Genomic DNA, 21574 nt, shown 5'->3' on the forward strand with positions numbered 1-21574 from the left:
TGAACCCAGGCCACAGTAGTGAAAGCGCTGAGTCATAACCACTGGACCGCCAGGGAACTTCCCTCTGGTTGGCTTTGAATACTTTGGGCCGAAGTCCACTTACCTGGGGAAAAAGCCACATGGACATGTACCCCACTGCTTCTTGCATTTTGGCAGAATTTCAACTCTTTGCCTGGAGTATGAGTGCCATAAACTTTGCAACATGAAGCTGCCAGAGATTTTATAATACCAAGCTAAAGTCTTCAGAAAATTCAAGCTATGTGCTACTTTTGCTTTACAAATGTTAGGTAGATAGAATAGGAAAAAGGAGTCCAGAATGGTGGTGGCTAAAGACAAAGGGAAAAGCCCCGAAAATAGAACAGAGGAGTGAGGACCTCAGGTAAAACCAACAGCCCTCCTGGCTAGCCCAATTTACATAGGGCAGGCTCAGAGGGAGGAGAAAAAAAACATAAAAAGAGGAGGGAAGGGGCTTCTCTTCTTCTCTTGTCTTTTGGGTTGACCCGCCCTCAAGGATGTATTTTCCTTTGTTTTCTAAATAAAACTGCGCTATAACATGGAGCTGTAACACTGGTCTGTCTGTCGCTTCCAGTTTTTGCTGTGGCAAGACCAAACCAAGGAAATTACACACTCCCCCAGACACAAATATCAAATTTAGTAATCCTTCACAACTCAGTGGGCTACGGTTAAGTCCTGTCCACCGTGCCTTCAAAAAGATATCCAGATTTGGCAGAATTTTTACCACCATGCCCCAACGACCCCCACTTGGTTTAAACCAACTTCAATACTTGCTCAATACTTGTTGTGATAACCTAACTGGTCTCCCTATTTCCACCCTTGTCCCCCAGCTGACTCTTCTCCACATAGCAGCCAGAGCAATACTGTTAAAATCTAAGTCAGCTCATGGCACATTTCTGCTCTGAATCCCCCAGTGGCACCTGTCTCCCCCAGTGTCAAAGTCGGCATTCTTACTATGACCAACAGGACCCTGCGTGACCTGCGTTCCCACAAACCCTCTGACTCCACCTCCTGCTCATTCCCTTGCTCTTCCTTAAACCCACAGCCATGCTCTCATGTCAGTACCACTTTGAACCGCCTGTTCTACTGCCTGGAGTACAGGGCAGAGGGAGCGGTCCATTCTGGGCACAGGCAGTAAGGGGATGCATTGTCTGTTGAGAATTTAAAACAATAATAAAAGCAACCGAAAGTCCATCTCCTTTTTATTACCATGGAAAGTGAAAGTGTTAGTTGCTCAGTCATGTCCGACTCTTTGTGACCCCATGGACAGTAGCCCACCAGGCTCCTCTGTCCCTGGAATTCTCCAGGCAAGAATACTGGAGTGGGTTGACATTCCCTTCTCCAGGGGAACTTCCTGACCCAGAGATGGAACCTGGGTATCCTGCATTGCAGGCTTATTATCATTAGTTAGTTAGTTCAGTCGCTCAGTCGTGTCTGACTCTTTGTGACCCCATGAATTGCAGCACGCCAGGCCTCCCTGTCCATCACCAACTCCTGGAGTTTACTCAAACTCATGTCCATCGAGTCGGTGTATATACCATCAATTTTAAACACTGTATCAGTGGACTTCTCTGATGGTTCAGTGGTTAAGACTCCATGCTTTCACTGTAGGGAACACAGGTTATATTCCCAGTCCCCCTTGCTAGGGAAGTTCCACATGCCATGATGCAGCCAGAAAAGAATAGTAATAAAATAAAAAATTAAAATGAATAGTGTCACTAATAAGATCCTCCTCTTGAAAGATGAAGACCACTCCAACAGCTCTGCCCTTGATCTGCCCCTGTCTTCAGATATCCACGTGACTTGCACACCCGCTGCCTTCAGCTCTTTACTCAAAAATTATTTGCCTGGTGAAGCCTTCCCTGGCCACTCTTCCTAACACCTTATCCCCTCTCCCAACTATTCATATCTTCTACCTTCATTGTATTTTTTCCTCCATAGTACTTATCACTATCTAACATGCTATAGGGCAGACGGCAAAGAATCTGCCTGCAATACAGGAGACATAAGAGATGTGGGTTCAATCCTTGGGTTGGGAAGTTCCCCTGACCCAGGGAACTTGCAACCCACTCCATTATTCTTGCCTGGAGAATTCCATGGACAGAGAGCCTGGTGGGCTACAGTCTATGGGGTCAAAAGAACTGGACATGACAGCGACTAATACTTTCACTTTCAACATGGTATCTCTTTTGCCTATTTTATTGATTACTGGTAGTCTTTCTCTCTGCCAATAAACAAGGAAGTTCCATGACAGTTACATTTTCCCATTGCCTAGAAGAGTGCCTGGTACAGAACAGGCTAAGAACAAATATTTGTGAAATGAATGAATGAAAAATAAGGAACCCTTAGTCATACGTAAAAATGTAACTCTGGAATTCTCTTGTAAGAATGGAGGAGATCTTCCATTTTTAATCTCTTTGAGGTCCCCCAGGAATCTAAAAACCACATTTGGCAACTGTCAACTTGGAATCCTCATTTCTTGAGTTACGTCTACTGAAACAGCTCTGATTTCTGGCTCTGGTTTCCCCTGAGCCCTTCCATGAAAGAAGCCCAGGCTGAAATGAAGTTTTTAAGGAGAAGACGTGAACTCTCAAAATCAATGCTAAACCCTTCCCTGGACCACCTAAACTAACACATTGCAGAGAAGAGAAGAGATGGCTTTTACTTAATGCAACTTTCTAAAACAACCACTACGAGAACCATAACAAAGCAGGAGAAGGCTTATAATGTGCTGCCTATGGTGAGGAACTGACCTCTTTCCTTGACAGCAGTGTTTTTATTGTGGGAACACCCTTCCATAGCATTTGAATGTTGAGCAGACACCACACTTTTGCGACCCCATTTTGGCCTGTCTCTAATTTTTTTTTCATCACCGAAGCTTTATCAAATAGAGATGGAACCCTCCCCTTCCACCTGCTCATGCCTTATCCCAGACGTCCCTCCTCACATCACCAGGACTCACACTGAGGTAATTCATGCCAACCAGCCTCGTGGCACTGAAGGCTGTCACCTCTATCAGCGTCATAAACACCAGCTGCAGCAGGTTGACCTTCCCCAGGACGACACCCGCGGAGATCAGCACAGATGTAGCGCTCATGGTGGCTTTTTGAACACTGGGGAGAGTGGGCAAGACAGGGATGACAGAGAAGTAACGATGTCTCTCATTCATTCATTCATTCAACAAACACTTGTTGAGGACCTACTCTCTGCCTGATACTTTTCAAAAAACTGGGGATAGAACAGGAGAGCAAATACACAACATTTCTGCTCTCATGGGGATGTATGCTGCCCAGTCTGGAATCTCCTTCATTCCGTTCCCCCATCAGGGTGGCAGCCATACGCTGAGAGATCGATCTGGACACACTCATCCCAACTAAGGATGCGCTGAGATTCTCATAGGAACATCTGACTGCCAGGATCCTGTCCTGGGCTTCTCTTCCGCCGTCATCACACACAGATGCTCAATAGAGGGCGCTCTTCACCTGCCATCTCTCCAGTGATGCAGGCACCGGCTCAGGACACGGAAGCCTGGCGGTGCTGCAGTCCATGGGGTCCCAGAGAGTTGGACACGACTGAGTGACTGAACTGAATCCTCATCTCTCCCTCTGCTTGTAGTGGAAAAAAGACTGGGTTTGGAAGCAGGACAAGTCTGGCTTCCAGTTCCAGCTTTTCCACTTGAGCAGCTATTTAATCTCACTGAGTATGCTTCTTCATCTGTAAAATAAGAATGATGGTAATACTTATCTCATGAAAGCGGGGTGAGGGATTAGAAGGAATGGTCGTGCCCGTGTGTGGATCACACCAGGACTGGCACAAAGAACTCAGTGCTATTACTGACTCTTTCCTTCCCTTGACAAGTGAGCAAGCTTAGTGTGGGGATTTGGAAGGAGAGAACAGCTTTTGTTTTCAAGGCACTTATGACTGGCCTGGGGAGACAAAGCAGACATCATGACCCTGTCAATTAAGATGATCTGTGACATCATGCAGCTTCCCAAGTGGCTCAGTGGGTAAAGAATATGCCTGCAATGCAGGAGCTGCAGGAGACTCTCAGGTTCGATCCCAGGCTCGGGAAGATCCCCTGTAGAAGGGCATGGCAACCCACTTCCAGTATTCTTGCCTGGAGAATCCCATGGTTAGAGGAGCTTGGCAGGCTACAGTCCATGGGGTCGCAACGAGTCAGACATGGCACGTGATACCACGAGGCAAGAGGGGTTCATTGGAGGAAGAGAGCACTGTGAACTGGACTCATCAGGGAGGGCTTCCTGGGGGAGGTGGCACCAAACTGGACAATCCCTGGTGGTTAAGCCAACCCACCCTCTTCTGGGCACCTTGCTGAGACCACCCTTCCCCCTAGGAGTTGATGATGATGCTACCACCACTGCTGCCATCATCATTATCATCATCTGTTGGATAACAAGACTGTTGGATAACAGTCTTGCAAGTCCATCATCTCATTTAAATTTAAATTCTCCAGGTAATCCTCTGTAACGTGATGGTGCTAGGTACCATCCAGTACATCCATTTTACAGGACAGGACATTGAGACTAGACGAGGTAACTTTTTTGGTAATGGCCACACAGCTAGTTAATGACAAACACAAGGTTCAAACCGACCCAGCTGGCCTGGATCCAAAGCCTGGACTCTGAAGTTTGGACACAGCCTTCCCACTGTTTGCTGCCAAAGTAGTATCCTGCTGAAGGCTCAAGGATTTTGGAAGAAAGGCCAGAGGAGGGCCAAGGGTATGGGGAAAAAGTCTCAGAGGGACCAGGAATTATTGGAAATAATGGGTCAGTCACTGAGTGTTTCACTGTGGCTGGCCATGTTATCTTTGGGGTGAGCACTCATTTCATTCAGTTCAGTTCAGTCACTCAGTCGTGTCCGACTCTTTGCCATCCCAGGGACTACAGCACGTTAGGCTTCCCGGTCCATCACCAACTCCCAGAGCTCGCTCAAACTCATGTCCATCGAGTCGGTGCTTTCCTTGGCAAAGGGCTAATTCAAGAAGATTCTGTGCCAGTGGCAGGATTTCATACCCCAGGGATGGGGGAGGTGTTGAGACAGTGAAGTGCAGTGCTTAGGACAATCTCTCTCCAGGCTGCCAAGGTTGGAGTCCTGACTCAGCCACTTCCTGGCTGTGTGGCCTTGGGCAAATGACTTAACCACACTATGTTTCCATTTCCTCATCTGTAAATGTAGAGGCAAGGCCTTTGGAGCTGTTGGGAGGGCAAAGTGAGTCAAACACAGTCAGGAGGGTAGGTATTGCTATGATAGGCCCTCAATGTACAGCATTAAAAATATCACATATTTTAGGGTTCTTTTTAATTTTCATCTTTGTTCCAATAACCAATTACTAAGTCCTTACTATGTGAGGAAAACAAAGGAGGGGAAGACAGGCCCCTGCCCTGAAGGGACTGGTCATCGATGACTCAAGGCAGAACCGATTTAGAGCCAAGTCAGTCTGCACTGGTGGGTGAGGCCCCAGGACCGGGAGAGGGAGAGGGCTGGGCTGGGAGGCAGGCCTGGGCACCGCCCACCACCCCAGTCAGAGCAGGAAAGGTCAGAAAGGAGCCCATTGTTCAACTCTGGGAAGCAGGTCCCGTTGGGGGTCACAGCCAGGAGGACCCAAGTGGTCAGGGTGGGGCAGGGGCGTTCACTCAGGCGGTAAACGGCCTCTTCTTGTCTTTCCAGATTGAATCAAGGGCAAACAGATTCCTGCAGGCAGGACGTCAGAAGAAGGGGGCAGCCTGGAGACGCCTGGAGACTCAGGTGCAGGAGGCCAAAGGCTCGTGTGACTTAAGCCAAGGCTGCAGAAACCCCAGACCAGGACCACCCTGTCAGGGTTCCCCCAGAATGCCCTTTGTGACTTCCCAGGTGCTTACTGGGGTGGGGTCGGGTTAAAGAATCCCCCTGGATCAGCTCTAAAATGGTTTAAAAGAAAAAATGTGGAGGGGACTTCCCTGGCAGTCCAGGGGTTAAGACTCCACACTTCCAATGAAGGCAGTGAGGGCTCCATCCCTGTCTGGGGAACCAGGATCCTGCAGGCTGGACATCGTGGCCAAAAAATGAAAAATGAAAAAAAAAATTTTTTTAAATAAAAGAAGCCCAAATTAAAAAAGAAGAAAGGTGGAGAGTTCTTTTCAGGGCCAATGGGGAGCTGGCTAGACTGTGTTTCTTATCATGGCCACTTTACAGTGTGTGAGAAAGGCTACAGAATGAAAATTGAAGCCACTTCTACCACTTAGCTCTGTGACTCTAGGCAAGTGTCTCGTGAGCTCTGAGCATCTCATTCCTTGACGGTACACCCCGTCAGAGCCCTCCATGAGAGAGTTAAACAAATAATGTTTGTGAAGTGCCCAGCACAGAGCCTGGCTCATAGAGAGGTGTTTAACAGTAGTGCCCAGAGTTTTAGCAGGGTATCAGAGGGGAGGGTAGAATGGCCTTGAAAGGTGATGGGGTCCCCAGATACTTGAGATAGGATTTACCATCATATGGGCAAGAAAAAAGTTTCAGAACTGGATAAAACCAAAAAACAATTAAAAACATTTTTTTACCTTGTTCCTCCTATTGAGTGTGAATGACTTGTTTCTGCAGGCATGTACAACTATATGGATGTGTATATGTGTATATATGGGCTTCCCAGGTGGCTCAGTGGTAGAGAACCCACCTGCCAATGCAGGAGACACACAAGATGCGGGTCCAGTTCCTGGGTCAGGGAAGATCCCCTGGAGGAGGAAATGGCACACCATTCCAGTATCCTTGCCTGGAAAATTCCATGGACAGAGGAGCCTGGCTGGCTATAGTCTATGGGGTCACAAAGAGTCATGAGCGAGCATGTACCACCATATGTATATGCACATGTATACTCTCATGTAACCATCACCCAGAATACATAGAGAATGTTTTTGTTATTTAGTCACTAAGTCATGTCTGACTCCTTTGTGACCCCATAGACTATAGCCAGCCAGGCTCCTCTGTCCATGGGATTTTCCAGGCAAGAATGCTGGAGTGGGTTGCCATTTCCTTCTCCAGGGGATCTTCCTGACCCAGGGAATGAAACTGCCTCTCCTGCATTGGCAGGTGACTCTTTACCACTGAGCCACCAGGAAAGCCCAAGAGGATGTTTTTTGCATCCCATAAGCTTCTTTGGAGCCTTTTCCTAATCAATAAACACCTCTGCTGCTAAGTCACTTCAGTCGTGTCCCACTCTGTGCGACCCCATAGACGGCAGCCCACCAGGCTCCCCCATCCCTGGGATTCTCCAGGCAAGAACACTGGAGTGGGTTGCCATTTCCTTCTCCAATGCATGAAAGTGAAAAGTGAAAGTGAAGTCACTCAGTCGTGTCCAACTCTTAGCGACCCCATGGACTGCAGCCTACCAGGCTCCTCCGTCCATGGGATTTTCCAGGCAAGAGTACTGGAGTGGGGTACCATTGCCTTCTCCGAATAAACACCTCAGGAAACCATTATTCTGACATCTAGCAACACAGGTTAATTTTGCTAGTTTTTCTAAAGACATCTAAATAGATCAAAGTTAATTTAAAGAAACTAAACGCGTGGCTATTTCTTGTCCACCAGCATTTGAAGACTGAAGGTACTTCCTTCTTTTCAAGAGACTATCTTTGTGAGTGCGAGATTTCTTTCTTTTTGTCTAATCTCTATTATTTTTTTCTTTGAACGAATATTCACTGTATAAGTTTTTTAAATCAATTTAAAAAAAAAAAGAAAAGACACAAGGAGGGCTGTAGATCTGGGTCTCTTGTGATGCCACAAAGGAGGGTTGTCAGATTAAATAGAGGATGCCAGTTAAACATGAGTTTTAGACAATGTATAACTTAGTTTAAATCAGTCCTAATATTGCATGGCGTTGGCGCTAGAAAGAGACATCCCAGCACTTCTAGAATCTGCTCTCTTGGACCCCAGACCCCCAAGAACCCAAAAGTGATCCAGCAGCCATCTAGTTACCTGAGCATATCGATGGTCATCTTTCTAAGGGAGAGTTGGATCAGTAAGCCATCCAGCAGGACTGCTAGCTGCACCCCGAGGGCCAGCAGGAAGAGATTGAAGGCTACGCTGCTCCAGCAGTGTCTCCGCAAAGAAGAATTGAGGAAGCCGAAGCCAAGGGTGGCCATGATGAACACATCCTGGAAGGCTGCTCAGGGGAAAGAGGCCAAGAAGGAGGACGAGAAGCAGACAAAGTGGAAGGTTGTGTTAGTTTCACCAAACGGCAGCTGGAAGGGGCATCACGGATCATTGAAGAGAGCTTGGTCAAGTTACCTCCCCTCTTTAAGCCTCAGTCTTCTTATCTGAATAATGGGCATAACACTTACAGGGTTGAGGGAAGGAATGACTGAGCTAACACAGAGCCTGGCCCACGGTGAGTGTTCAACAAAGGTAGCAATTATTGTTATTATTAAACACAATATGAACGTGCGTAAGGAGTCAGGACCCGTCCTTGGCACGTAGCTGACACTCAGAAAAGGTACTGACCTCTTGCTTTTTGAGAATCAAGTTTAACCTCCTGATCATGTGTGAGAGAAAAATAAGGCCACATAGTTTGGTGACTTAGCTCAGGTCATTCAGAAAAGAGGGAGCAGTAACAGGTCTAGAGGTTCACAGGCAAGAACTAAATTATCTTTGCAGAAAACAGCTGTCTCCTTTGGCTCCTGCTGAGGGGGACCTGGGGGGCCATTGGAAAGCATCAGGGCCACCTGGGTGACCCTCCCTTTCCCAGCCTCAGACTTTGTGTGGTGGCTGCCATGGCAGATGGGGGAGAGGGACTTAGCTGATGTTCTGGAGGGGACCAGGAAGAGGAAAGGGCGGATGCTTTGAATTGGCACCAACTTTGCAAAATGGGTAACGGTTTGGGCTCTGGAACTAGATAAGCTTGGGGTTCTATCAGGGCTCTGGCATTGTCCAGCTGTGTGGTTTAATCTCGCTCTTTAACGTCTCTGAGCTTTAATAACTGCCTACATTTATTAAATGTTTGCCAAATGCAAACGCTGTTTAAACCACTTTACGTAAACTATCTCATTTAGTTCTCACAAGCATCCTTCACTGCGGATGCTGTTATTATCACCATTTTGCAGATGAGAAAACTGAGGCATAGAGGAGTTATCATTTGCTCCAGCCGATAGAGTTGGGATTTCAGCATACAGGGTCTGCTGTAGAGCCTGTGCCTTGAGTTACCACACTATCTGCCCTCTTGGTTTTCTCTTCTATTATGTGGGAAAAATAGTTATACCTCCCCCATCAGGTTGCCAGAATCAAATGGCATAATACACATAATTGCTCCAGAATAGTAAAGACTATTTTATCAACAAACATCAACTAGGTTCACATGTGTGCAAATGCCTGGAGAGAAGTCTTAAAGGAATTCCGCCCCCTCCCTCCCCACCCCCACGGAGATTATCTCTGGGTTTAGGAGAGTTCCATTTTTTAAAAAATTTTAGTGTTAAAATTTTCTACAACTGTTATGAAGAGAGTAAGTCATTTTTTCTTAAAGAAAAAAAGCCTGTGCTTTGAGGCTCTATCATTCTCTATTAGGTTAAATCATATTAAATTGCCAATATCTGACCATTTGACCTATAAGAATGGCAATTTGTATGTTTCAGCTTCTTAGCTGCATGACCTTTGGGTTGCTTACTCTCCTCATCAGCTAAATAAGGGCTATTATCCCTGCTCAGAGTGTACTGGGAAATTGTTCAAGAGCTTGGCTCTATCCCGGGCACATGGACAAAGCTCAGTAAATAGAGGCTATTCGCCACCAGCACCATCATCACCTTCACAGCAGTAAGAAGTCACCTGGTCTCCAGCCTTGGGTCTGATAGCAACAAGGAAATTCTTCTTTTCAGAGCTCTCCAAAGCCTCTTCGACTTACATTGAAATTTACTTTCGTTGAAAAATACAGGTAGCTAGGGTCTTGCACACAGGACTTGGGTGGTTAATAATCCCAGGTCAACCGGATTACAGGGGACCCAGGCATCTCCATGGGATCTGGGGACTTGTGGAGTGGGCGAGAAATGGACCATCAGGAGGATTCAACTTCTTGCACCTTCTTCTCTGACATAAGGGCGGGGGAAGGGAGGCAATGTTTCAGTCTCCCACTTGGAATGGGGGTGGAATGGGCACATTTTGTATAGGGGCTCCTCTTGGGACTGCTCGAATCCCTCCAGGGGCTGAGCAGGGAACTATGTAATGAAGGTTACAGCGTATACGGGGGAGTGGTGAGGCCGGTGGCCAATTGGAGACTTCACACCCCACTTTAGATGTGCAAATTCTTTTTTTAAATTAATTAATTTATTTTAGTTGGAGGCTATTACTTTACAATATCACAGTGGTTTTTGCCATACACTGGCATGAATCAGCCACAGGTGTACATGTGTCCCCATCCTGAACCCCCTCCCACCTCCCTCCCCATCCCATCCCATCCCTCTGGGTTGTCCCAGTGCACCAGCTTTGAGTGCCTTGTTTTTGTATATGCAAATTCAATCTTTCCTTTAAAATTGCTGTTAAAAAATAAAAACAAAACAGTTCCCCATTTTGCAGCAATGCTATATGTAAAGGGTCCAGACTTACTGAAGTTTCCATGAATAGGGGAACCCTTCCATTTTCCTCTCATTCTACAGAAGGGATCCAGAGACAGCCTGTGACTTCCTCAAGAGCACCCAGCATGTCTGCAGCAGAGCCAAGCTCTGGACTCCTGGGGCAGTGCCCTCCCCTCAGTGCTAGGCTGTCTCTTGCTCTTGTTTGTCCACACCTCACTAAGGGCCCTAAGGCAAGTCCCTTGCATTCTTTGAGCCTCAGTTTCCCTATCTGTAGCTCATGGGAGTTGGACTTAACACTCTCTAAGGACCTCACTGCTCTGGTGTATTCAGAGGAGGGGGCAGCGTGTGGGAAGGGCAGGGAACCAGGATTAGGCCAGAGGTGGGGCTCTGAAGAGAGCTTCCCTGGGGGTTCAGATGGTAAAGCGCCTGTGTGCAATGCAGGAGACCCGGATTCGATCCCTGGGTTGGGAAGATCCCCTGGAGAAGGAAATGGCAGCCCACTCCAGTACGCTTGCCTGGAAAATCCCATGGATGGAGGAGCCTGGTGGGCTACAGTCCATGGGGCTCTGAAGATAAAAAGTCAGAGACTCTTGGTTGGGGCTTTATCAGGCACAGCTGCCACGCCTGCTGCAGGTACAGAGCTCAGAACCCTCCTCCTACAACCCCACACTGTCCCTGGGGGTTGGGGTGGGATTGGGCTTGTGCTCCAGCCAGGGGGATAAAATTAGGGTGGCAGTGTCTTGGAGCTGTTGACAAAGCTCACTCACCCCACACTGGTCAGTAAATCACGTCCGAGCTCAGGGCCCCTGTACTCTCACCCCCCTGCATCCTCCCACTTCCTCTCCCAGCCTCGCGGGGCTCTGGCCCACGCCCACTCCTCCCATGTCTCACGGCTGGATCCCAGCTTCAACGCTGGGTCCCCGTTCAGGGCATCATCCCCACTGGTATCAGCCTCCGCCTCTCAGAGCCTGTGCTATGCCCTGCGTCAGCTGCTGGTCTGATAAGATAATGGACCTAAGGTGTCCAGGGCTGATAAGGAGAGGATCGCTCCAGGGGCCCCATACCCACGCCTCAGAGGGGAGTTTTACACACGATCTAAGGTGGGCCTTCCGGAGAAGTTTATGCAAGTCCCGTGACTTGGAGCAAGTCTAACCTGGGAGTCATGTAGGGCAATAATCAACATCATTGTAACAGCAGGCACATATATGGTGCCTTCCACAAACTAGGGACTCTTCCAAGTGCCTGCCATTCTTAGACTATGACAAGCCCACGCAGGAGGTATCTTTGATTATCCCCATTTTACAGATGGGGAAAGGGAGGCACAGAGAGGTGCTGGAATTAGCTCAGGTCACACAGCTAGCAAATGGTGGTGGCAGACCTGAACCCTGGCTCTGGGTTTAATCACTATACCATCCTGCCTCCCCCTCCATCCTTCACTCTCCATAGTGTCAAATATGAGCGTGGGCCTCTGAGTCTGGCTATTTGAGTTCAGAGCCTGGTTCAACCTCCATGTCCCCACTTCCTAGTCTGTAAAGTGGTCTGAAATAATGGCACCTGCTCAGTGGTTTGCTGTTAGTAGTGAGTTCCTTGGCTCCTATGAATTGCTTAGCCTAGCACTGGTGCATGGTAAATGTTAGGACTATAAATTATCTCAGGCCTGCCACTTGTTAGCTGTGCCTTTGGACAAGACTGTTCCCCACTCCTTCAGCCTGACTGCCCCTGGGAGTCTCCACCGTTCCCCACACACCCTTCCACCTCCCTCCGACCTGCAGACACTTCATCAGCTCCAAAGCCAGGCCCAGCTTCTGTCCCTCGGGCCCTGGGCTGGACCTCCACACTCTTCTCCCCACCACTGACTTTGCACGGTACCTCTGCAGCCTTGGTCTGGAACCATCCATGGAGCCTCATGCTGCCTTCCCCTCCATCACAACCTCCAACCCCACCCTCACCCCATAGCAGTCTGGGGAAAAAAAAGAGGTTTCCCAATCAACAGGACTGGGAAGGATAAGATGTGGGCTTCCCAGGTGGCACAGTGGTAAAGAATCCGCCTGCCAGTGCAGGAGACACAAGAGATTCACGTTCCATCCCTGGGTCAGGAAGACCCCCTGGAAGAGGAAATGGAAACCCATTCCAGTATTCTTGCCTGAAAAAATCCCACGGACAGAGGAACTTGGCAGGCTACAGTTCATGGGGTCGCAAAGAGTCAGACACGACTGAAGCGTGTACGGTGTACAATGAGTGCCAATGACGTCAGTACACGTCATTGGCAAAACCCTTCTTGTCTTTTAATAGCTCTCCTTCCTGCTTCTAAGGAGTATGGGAGTAATTGGGTGGTAGCCACAGGGTAGGGCCCAGGATGGTCCCCCAGTCTGGCATCGTTCAAGCAGGCTCTGTGTGACAAATGGTCACAGTAATGGCCCCCAAGGAACCATGCCTTCCAGTATAGAACCCTCCCGCCTGAGCTGAGCGCTGTGATTGGCTTTGGCTAACGGGACATCAGCAAACACAATGCAAGCAGAGGCTTGAAAAGCACCTCTGCACTGGGGCTTGCCCTCTTACTGCCGTAACCCCTCTGCTGCCATGTGAAAATCTGGCGAGTCTGCTGGAGTCACTTGGGCTAAGTGTCCAGCCAGCATCAACTGACAGACACGCGAATGAGGCTATCAGACACTGTTCAGCCCCAGTCAAAGCTTCAGGCTGGAGACGTATGGGACATGCATGTATGCTTGGCTGCTCAGTCGTGTCTTACTCTATGTGACCCCATGGGCCTCCCAGGCTCCTCTGTCCATGGAATTCTCCAGGCAAGAATACTGGAGTGGGTTGCCATTCCCTTCTCTAGGGGGTCTTCCCGACCCAAGGATCGAACCCCAGTCTCCCGCATTGCAGGTGAAGTCTTTTACTGGCTGAGCTACCAGGGAAGCCCCAGAGATGCACAGTGACCCTAGGTGAAATTGACAGAAGAGCTGCGTGGCCACAGTACAGCTGAAACTGCTGAACCACAGGATCATGGTCAGGAGCAAATTAGATGATTGCTATTTTGAGCCACTAAGGTTGGGGGTGGTTTGTTATGCAGCAGTAGATAATGGATACAACTGCTTTCCCCAAGCATCTCACTGGCACCTCAATCCCAAGCCCAGAATGAACATATCATTGTTCATTTATCCCCCAATCTTCCCTTCCCCTTGTGCCTCTCATCTCAGAAATGGGCACCTCCATCTGCCAAATCACACATCTGAAGCCACCCTTGACTCCTTTCTTGTTTTTTCAAAGAACAGCCAATTTTATCTCCTAAATAACTCTTGAATCTGACTCTTTGCTTCTCCTTTTCTGCCCCTGCCCATTTGACCTCATCACAGGTCATCCAGGCCAGTGGTCATCAGAGTAGGGTTCACACCCCTCAGAAGATACTCCAGACAATCCACAGGGGCTGCCAGAAAAGAGATATTAGCACTGCTATTTCTACTCATTTTTTCTAAAACATTTAAGAAATTAAAGTCTATTCATAATAAAGAGCTAATTTTTTTTTTTTTTTTTTGCAATGCTTTATTGTGGCATGTGGGATCTTAATTTCCTGACCAGCTATCCAACCCAAGCCCCCCATTGGAAACATGGAGTCTTAACCACTGGACTGCAAGGGAAAAAAAGAAAGAAAGTGAAGTCGTTCAGTCGTGTCAGACTCTTTGTGACCCCATGGACTGTAGCCTACCAGACTCCTCTGTCCATGGGATTTTCCAGGCAAGAGTACTGGAGTGGGTTGCCATTTCCTTCTCCAGGACTGCAAGGGAAGTTCAAAGCTAATACTCTTTATCAGTCTTCATATGTGTTCATTCTTTCAAGCATTTCGACAACTCAGTAAGTACAATCATTATGTGACAGAGGTTAAAACAGAGGCAAAGAGAGGTTGAGTGATTTGCCCAGGTCTCACAGCTTAGAAGAGGCAGAGGAGAGATGTGAACCAGTCTTGCTCCAGCCGTCCTCAAACTTCCGTGTATTCGAGTCACTTAGAGGGCTTGGTAAAACACAGATTGCTGGGCCCCACCCTTGACTTCTGGATCAGCAGGTATGGATGGGGGCCCAGGTATTTCTGACAAGTTCCTAGGGGATGCTGAGGTGGCTGGTCTGGGGACCACATTTGAGGACCACTGATCTAGGTTCTTCTACCCCTAAAGGCACTTGGTCAAGTTTGCAACTTTGCAAGCATTTGATGTTCAGATGAATCCAGGAGCTTCCTCTGACTTGCTTAGGATGTCAGCTTAGTCCCCCAGCTTTGGAAGGGAAAATGAGGGACTATTAGGCCCCTGAAGAGGGGGGGTGACATGTATTTCTTCATATTCATCTTGTTGTAACTAATGAAGGGTTTTGTTTTGCTTAATTGACAGCTTTATTATGGAAAATTTTAAGCATACACAAAAACAGAGTGAGTAGCATGGTGAACATCATGTACCCATTCCCAGCTTTGATGACTGTCACATGGGGTCAATCTTGTTTTTAATTATCCTTCTCCCCTCATTTTCTTTCTTTCTTCTTCTTTTGTTGTGTTAGTTTGAGGTGTGCAGCAGAGTGATTCAGTTGCACATATACATATATCCCTTCTTTTTTCAGATGCTTTTCCCATAGAGATTAACACAGGCTATTGAGTAGAGTTCCCTGTGCTAAACCAGTAGGTCTTGTAGATTATCTATTTTCTATGTAGTTGTGTTTATGTTAATCCCATTCAATCTTGTTTTTATTATCCTTCTCCACCTGTTTCCTTCCTTAGCTTTTCTTTTTTCTTCCCCTCCTCTTTCTCCTTCTCCATCTCCTCCTCCCCCCCTCCCCACCCCCCCCCGCCTTCCCCTTCCTCCTTCCCTACCTCTTTCTCCTTTTTCTTCTTCTTTTTAGCTTGAAACGGATCCCAGACATTGTTCTATCCCAGTATGCTTCTCTAACAAATAGGGCTCACTATTTGTTAAATTGCTAAACCTACTTCTAAATAGGTTTAATGGAGAAGGAAATGGCAACCCACTCCAGTACTCTTGCCTGGAATATCCCATGGACAGAGGAGCCTGGTGGGCTACAGTCCCTGGGGTCGTGAAGAGTCGTACATGACTGAAGCGACTTAGTAGCCGCAGCAGCAGCAGGAAACAGGTTTAAAACCACCCACTATGCTATTATCACACCTAATGAAACTCAAAATAATGCCTGTGTGTTACATAATACTCACGTTTTATTCAGATTTCCTGGTATTCTCAAAAATGTCTTTTTTTTTTTTAGAATTGGGTGGTTTAAATGACTTATTACAGTTTACGTGGACTGGATTCGATTAAGTAGATTGACAGATTGCTACTTAGTTTTAACTCAACTAACCTTCACAAAATGGATTAACGGCTCAAACTGCCAAAAACCACAGATTGAAGGCAAAAGAATAATGTCAGGCAAGCGCAGAAACAAAGGGTAGAGGGATACCTCTTGTGCACGCTCTCCGTCAGTCACCTTCAGAGTTAAAGAAAAAACCCAATCTAATCACATCTGACAAGAAGTCAAGCAAGATAATTTGAAACTATCTAGAAGACCCTGAGGAATGAATTGCCATCCACTGTCATTCACGGTAACAATGGACTGTGCCTGGAGTGACTGACACCATCACAATCAGTCATTTGAAAATATTTTATATTTCCTTTTGATTTCTTTCCAATTTTCTAATTTACATACATCTATGATAACGTGCAAAATATATTACTGCAGCAAGATTTAAGTAGAACATAGAAATACGGGGCATGCTTGAAAAATTTGAAGCCCCCCAGTCCATACAACACTACAGTCTCCACACTGGTTTCCACCTCAAGTCAGGCCCCTTCCCCACCCCCATGCCAGTCCTGGAATGACTTTCTCCATAACCAAACCCAAACTGATCACACTCCTGCTTTCTAATAGATCAAGAAAATGAAGGCCAGCCTGCTTACTCAAGGGAATGGGTCCACCCACTACTTCCCTCTTTATGCTTCTACAGCACTGTAGGGTTAAACTCCAGCCTGGTCCAGTCTGATGAACACAACGATTCCTGCTGTGCTCACAACCCTCTATTTTCACATGGTTATACTCTACCTGAGCCTCTGAGGCCCGGCTGGGCAGTCACTTCCCTCCAGAGGCCTTTCCTGACATCCCCATCTCCCTGCCTGGGTTGTGGGCCCTCCTCTGTGCTTCCATAGAGCGTGAGCATCTGAGGACACTTATGTCTATGTTAGCAGCACAGCCTAGGGGTAAAGAAAACTGAATCCAAACTACAAAGTTGAAATATGGGCTCCTGTGCCTACTGATTATATGACAAGAGACTCAACCTTACTGTAAAATGGGGCTGTGAAGCATCATGGTTAAGTGCGTGGAAATTCAAACTAGGCTGCTTAAGTTTCTTTTTTCCCCTTAATTTAGTTTTATTTAATATATTTTATTATTTATTATTTATTTTATACTGGAGAATACAACTATTAACTATTAACACAACATATTAACAATGTTGTGTTCATTTCAGATGTACAGTAAAGCAATTCGATTATACATATATGTGGGTCCATTCTTTTTAAAATACTTTCCCCATTTAGGTTACCGTAGAAAACTGAGCAGAATTCCCCGTGTAGTCTTTGTTGGTTTTCTGTTTTAAGTACAAGGCTGTGCTGTGCTTAGTCGCTCAGTCGTGGCCGACTCTTTGCGACTCCACAGACTGTAAGCCCACCAGGCTCCTCTGTCCATGGGAATTCTCCAGGCAAGAATACTGGAGTGGGTTACTATGCCTCTTATAGGGGATCTTCCCAACCCAGGGATCGAACCCAGGTCTCCCACCTTGCAGTCGGAATCTTTTCCATCTGAGCACCACAGAAGCCCAAGTATGAGGCTACTTAACTTTAAACCAAGGACTTCCCTGATGGCTCAGTGGTAAAGAATCTGCTTGCCAATGCAGAAGACTCAAGTTCAATCCCTGGGTTGGGAAGATCCCTTGGAGAAGGAAATGGCAACCTGGTCGGTATTCTTGCCTGGGAAATCTCATGGACAGAGGAGCTTGGCAGGCTACAGTCCAAGGGGCTGCAAAAGAGTGAGACACGACTTAGCAACTAAAGAACAACAGCAAAATTTAAAACTGCTGCGCTATTGCTAGCCGAACAGTCTTGGGCAAATCACTCCAAGTGCCTAGTTTCTTTCTATGAAAAGTAGAGATCATCATAGTACCTGTCTCTAAGGAATCTGCCTGCCAATGCAGGAGACGTGGTTCGATTCCTGATCTGAGAAGATCCCACATGCCTTGGAACCCCTGCACCATAACTACCGAGCCTGTGCTCTAAAACCTGGGAACCACAACTGCTGAAGCCGGAGCACCCTAGAGTCCGCGCTCCACCAGAGAAGCCACTGCAATGAGAAACCCAAGCACCGAAACTAGAAAGTAGCCCCCACTTGCCTCACCTATAGAAAAGTCTTCACAGCAGCAAAGACCCAGCACAGCCAAAAACAAATAAATAAAATTGTTATTTTAAAAAAATAGTACCTATCTCATAGGGTGACAGGGAGGATTCAGTGTAAAGCATTTAAAATAGTGTCTGGTGTGTACATGGATGCTTAGTCGCTCAGTCCTGTCTGATTCTTTGCGACCCCATGGACTGTAACCCAGCAGGCTCCTCTGTCCATGGGATTCTCTAGGTGAGAATACTGGAGTGCCTGGTACATAATAAGTAATCAATAAATATCAGCTCTGATTAGCACGTGTCTGGATCCCACATGGTTTGTAATAGATTGAGCAAATGAATGAATGAATGGATTGAATTACATTGTACCTGACTGAAAAGAATTACAGTAAGTTGAAATGAATGAAAATTGTGCCCAGGCTTTGCTTGTTCGGCACTGAGCACCCTCTCTGGGCTAGCCCATAAAGCAGTGTAGGGACTTCCCTCCCCAAGTCATCTCCTTGTTCTTCTTTCTACCTCTGAGGGCCCAGGGATGCCTTCCCTTTGCTTTTAGTTAACTAGCTAACATCACTTAGAAACACGCAAGCACTCAGCCAGGCTTACATTTCTGTTTCATCTCACGGACCTCACTCAAGGAGGTCCTTCCATTATCACAAACAACATCTTGACTCTCCGAGGTACTTGAAAACTCCTCTCAACTTTTTTGAAAAAGCAGAAGCCACACCACTGTGGATGTCTATCTTGTTGAGAGTCATTCTCATCACGGTCTATGAGTATTTTTAGCTGCATATATATAAAATAACAACCATCCTACATTCTCTTCAGCCAGAGCTTGTGCCTCAGGATTTGCAGGCAGAAAGCAGACTTTCCAGCCCCTAAGTGAGAAGGAAGCTTCCAAAAGAAAGGTGGTACAGAAATGAGAAAAAGAGACCAAAAAAAAAAAAAAAGAAACAAAATCCCTCAAACCCAACACCACCATGAAATTCCTTGCTGTTAAGGAAAGAGAAGAGGGGGTAGTGAAGGCAGAGAACTGTGAAGACCCTTTGGCAAAGGCAAATCTAGGAACAGAGAAAAGGAGGCCCCTCCCTCTGCCCTGACAAATCAAGCAAGGCTTCATGGAAGAGGTGATGGCCACACTGGTCCTAAAGAAGAGACGGCATGTTTGGTTGGGTCTTTGTGCAACAGATTGAAGAGGATGAGGGAACCCCTCTCCTCAGAGACTTTGTGGAAAGGAGGCCCTATGCCCCTGGAGGACTTCCTCTTCCCTGCGCCTGCTGTTTGCCTCTGTGACCACCTCCCCTCTGGACACTCACCTCGGTAGGTCCTCAAGAGCGTCTTCGGTTCATCTACTGCAGCTGGATAGGAGGTGAAAAAGAAGAAGACGACAATGAAAATCACCTCCAGCGTTAAGGCTAATGGGGGCAACCAGACCCGCACAGACTTTTGGTACTTAGAGCCCATCCTGCGTCCACCTCTGAGCAGCGTTTCCACCAGCGCCAGGCATTACCCTTCGGCCCCACACCCTCTAAGGGGAGGGACAGGAGAGACACCCGCGGAAGGCCTTATCTCATGCTGCAAGCCTGGTCCTGCCGACCTATCTATGGAGTTAACACAGGAGCAGAGGGACAGTGACAGGGAGGAGGAAAATGCATTTATTCCAACTTTAATTGATTCATTCCATCATTTATTGATTCAAAAAGTAGTTGCTACATTCCTACCACAGGGCAGGCACTGTGTCCAGTTGAAAAGAGGGCATTCATTCACTTGACCCTCAAACACAAGAATCCTCCTTCATCCCTTTTTTCGCTTACCTTCACCACATCTTGCAAGAAAGGTAGAGAATAGATCAACACCCTTATTTCACAAATGGGGAAACGGATGCTTAGATGGAGCTTTGGATTGGCAAAATTTCTCTACCTTACCACAGGTCAGAGAGGGCACCAAGTGGGCTCTTAAAAACGATATAGTGAATGAATGAATGAATGAAAGCAAAGAACAATATTAAGTCCTGGGGAGGACCTAGGACCCACAGAGAACTAACTCCTCAGAGCCACACCGTTGAAATTAGTTTTATCTGAATCTGTATTTAAATACAGACTCTGACCTGTTTCTCAATCTTTCAAGGGCAGGTGTGACAAATGAAAGGAGGAGGCAATCCAGCTCTAGGAAAGCCCTGGTGGAAGTCCCGCACTAGCCCAAGGCTAAAGTTGTCCCCCATTGTTGTCACCTGCTCATAGAGCAGTCCAGGACTTGCCTGGGGCATGAGCACTGCAGTGCATTTGACGATGGTCACCAGCCTCCGTACCCCCACCCCACAATGGACTGTCCCCTGGAACAGGATGTAAGGCACCTGCCATATAGTTCTGCCCCTGCAGCTAACTTTTCCTATAGCCACATCCATTTGCTTAGCAGAAGATCTGAGATATAGAGAAAGGGAGGGAAGGAGGAATCAACATTTTTTACCTTCTACACTGGCCCCAGTCACTGGCCACTGTGTGCAGACTGAATTTATGAGGGCCCAGAGACTAAAACCTGGCTAGGAGTAGCAGGGAGGCAGATTGTAGCCCAACATGAGTGAATATTTTATTGACCATTCATGGAGTAGTGAGCATCCTGTCGCTAGGGGAATGCAAGCAGAAGCTGATGGTTAGTTGTCAGAGATGTCTTGTGAGTGATTCATATGTGGATTATGGCAGATGTTAATCACCTGGTAGAATCTTCTCTTTTTTGTTTTTAGATGAAACTAAACCCAGAAGGTCACACCCAAGGTCATACAGTCATTGACATTAGTCATTTCTTGCTCAGCGCAGCTCTATTTACAAAAAAGAAAAAATTGAGAATAACCTAAATGTACAATAGTAGGGGACTGGTTAAGTAAACTACAAGACACATAATCTGCCACCAATATAATCATTCTGAACATGCAGAAAAATCCAGAAGAAACTGCTTTTAAGGTTTATAAAAAGTGGCACAGGGGATATATTATTTGGTGAAGGAAGTTACAGAACAGTGTGCATGTTCCCACTTTTGTGAAATAATAATTAACACTGTATGTTAACACATGCATCGGGGGAAAAAAATTGGCTACAAACCACTCCTGGTTACTTTTGGTTTAGGTATCTCGGGGAGCTAAAATTTACTAAGTACTTTAGTACACTAGGCACTGTTCTAGACACTTTACATGTATGAACTCAGTTAATGAGCCCGTGAGATGGGACTGTTAGCCTTTCTACAAGCTGAGGCACAGCAATATCAGGGGACTTGCCCAAGGTTATGGGGTTATTAAGTATTAGAGCTAGGATTTCAACCTGGGCAGTCTATCTTGGGCACCTGGGTGTTTAACCACCTAACTTTAGCCCAGATAACTCCTAAGTCTTCTTCTACTTCTGAAAGACTAGCAATGTAGGATTCCAAGCCTTCTGCTATCTCATCAGTAAATAAGGCAGTAAGTACTGGTTTATAGAGCTCAGCCCTCATGGTCAGCCTTGGTTTTGATTTCTGGCCTTTTTCAGGCCATCAGTCCTTTTTTTTTTAACTTTAAATTTTGTTTTGGGGTATAGCTGATTAATGATGCTGTGGTAGTTT

At 46.8% G+C, this 21574-nt stretch overlaps 1 protein-coding gene across 1 annotated transcript in view; it reads right to left on the bottom strand.

Annotated features, from left to right (window-relative positions):
* RHCE (Rh blood group CcEe antigens) overlaps positions 1–19450 on the bottom strand; it is a 39171-nt gene extending 19721 nt beyond the window's left edge. Inside the window, exons 1-3 of the mRNA XM_061147837.1 lie at positions 19303–19450; positions 7978–8164; positions 2978–3128 (exon numbers count right to left, since the gene is read on the bottom strand). Of these exons, the coding sequence (XP_061003820.1) occupies positions 2978–3128; positions 7978–8164; positions 19303–19450 (486 nt within the window). The remainder of the gene's footprint in view (positions 1–2977; positions 3129–7977; positions 8165–19302) is intronic.
* Between the last annotated feature and the right edge of the window lie 2124 nt (positions 19451–21574).

The sequence above is a fragment of the Dama dama genome, chromosome 8 (assembly GCF_033118175.1).
Source record: "Dama dama isolate Ldn47 chromosome 8, ASM3311817v1, whole genome shotgun sequence".
Lineage (NCBI taxonomy): Eukaryota > Metazoa > Chordata > Mammalia > Artiodactyla > Cervidae > Dama > Dama dama.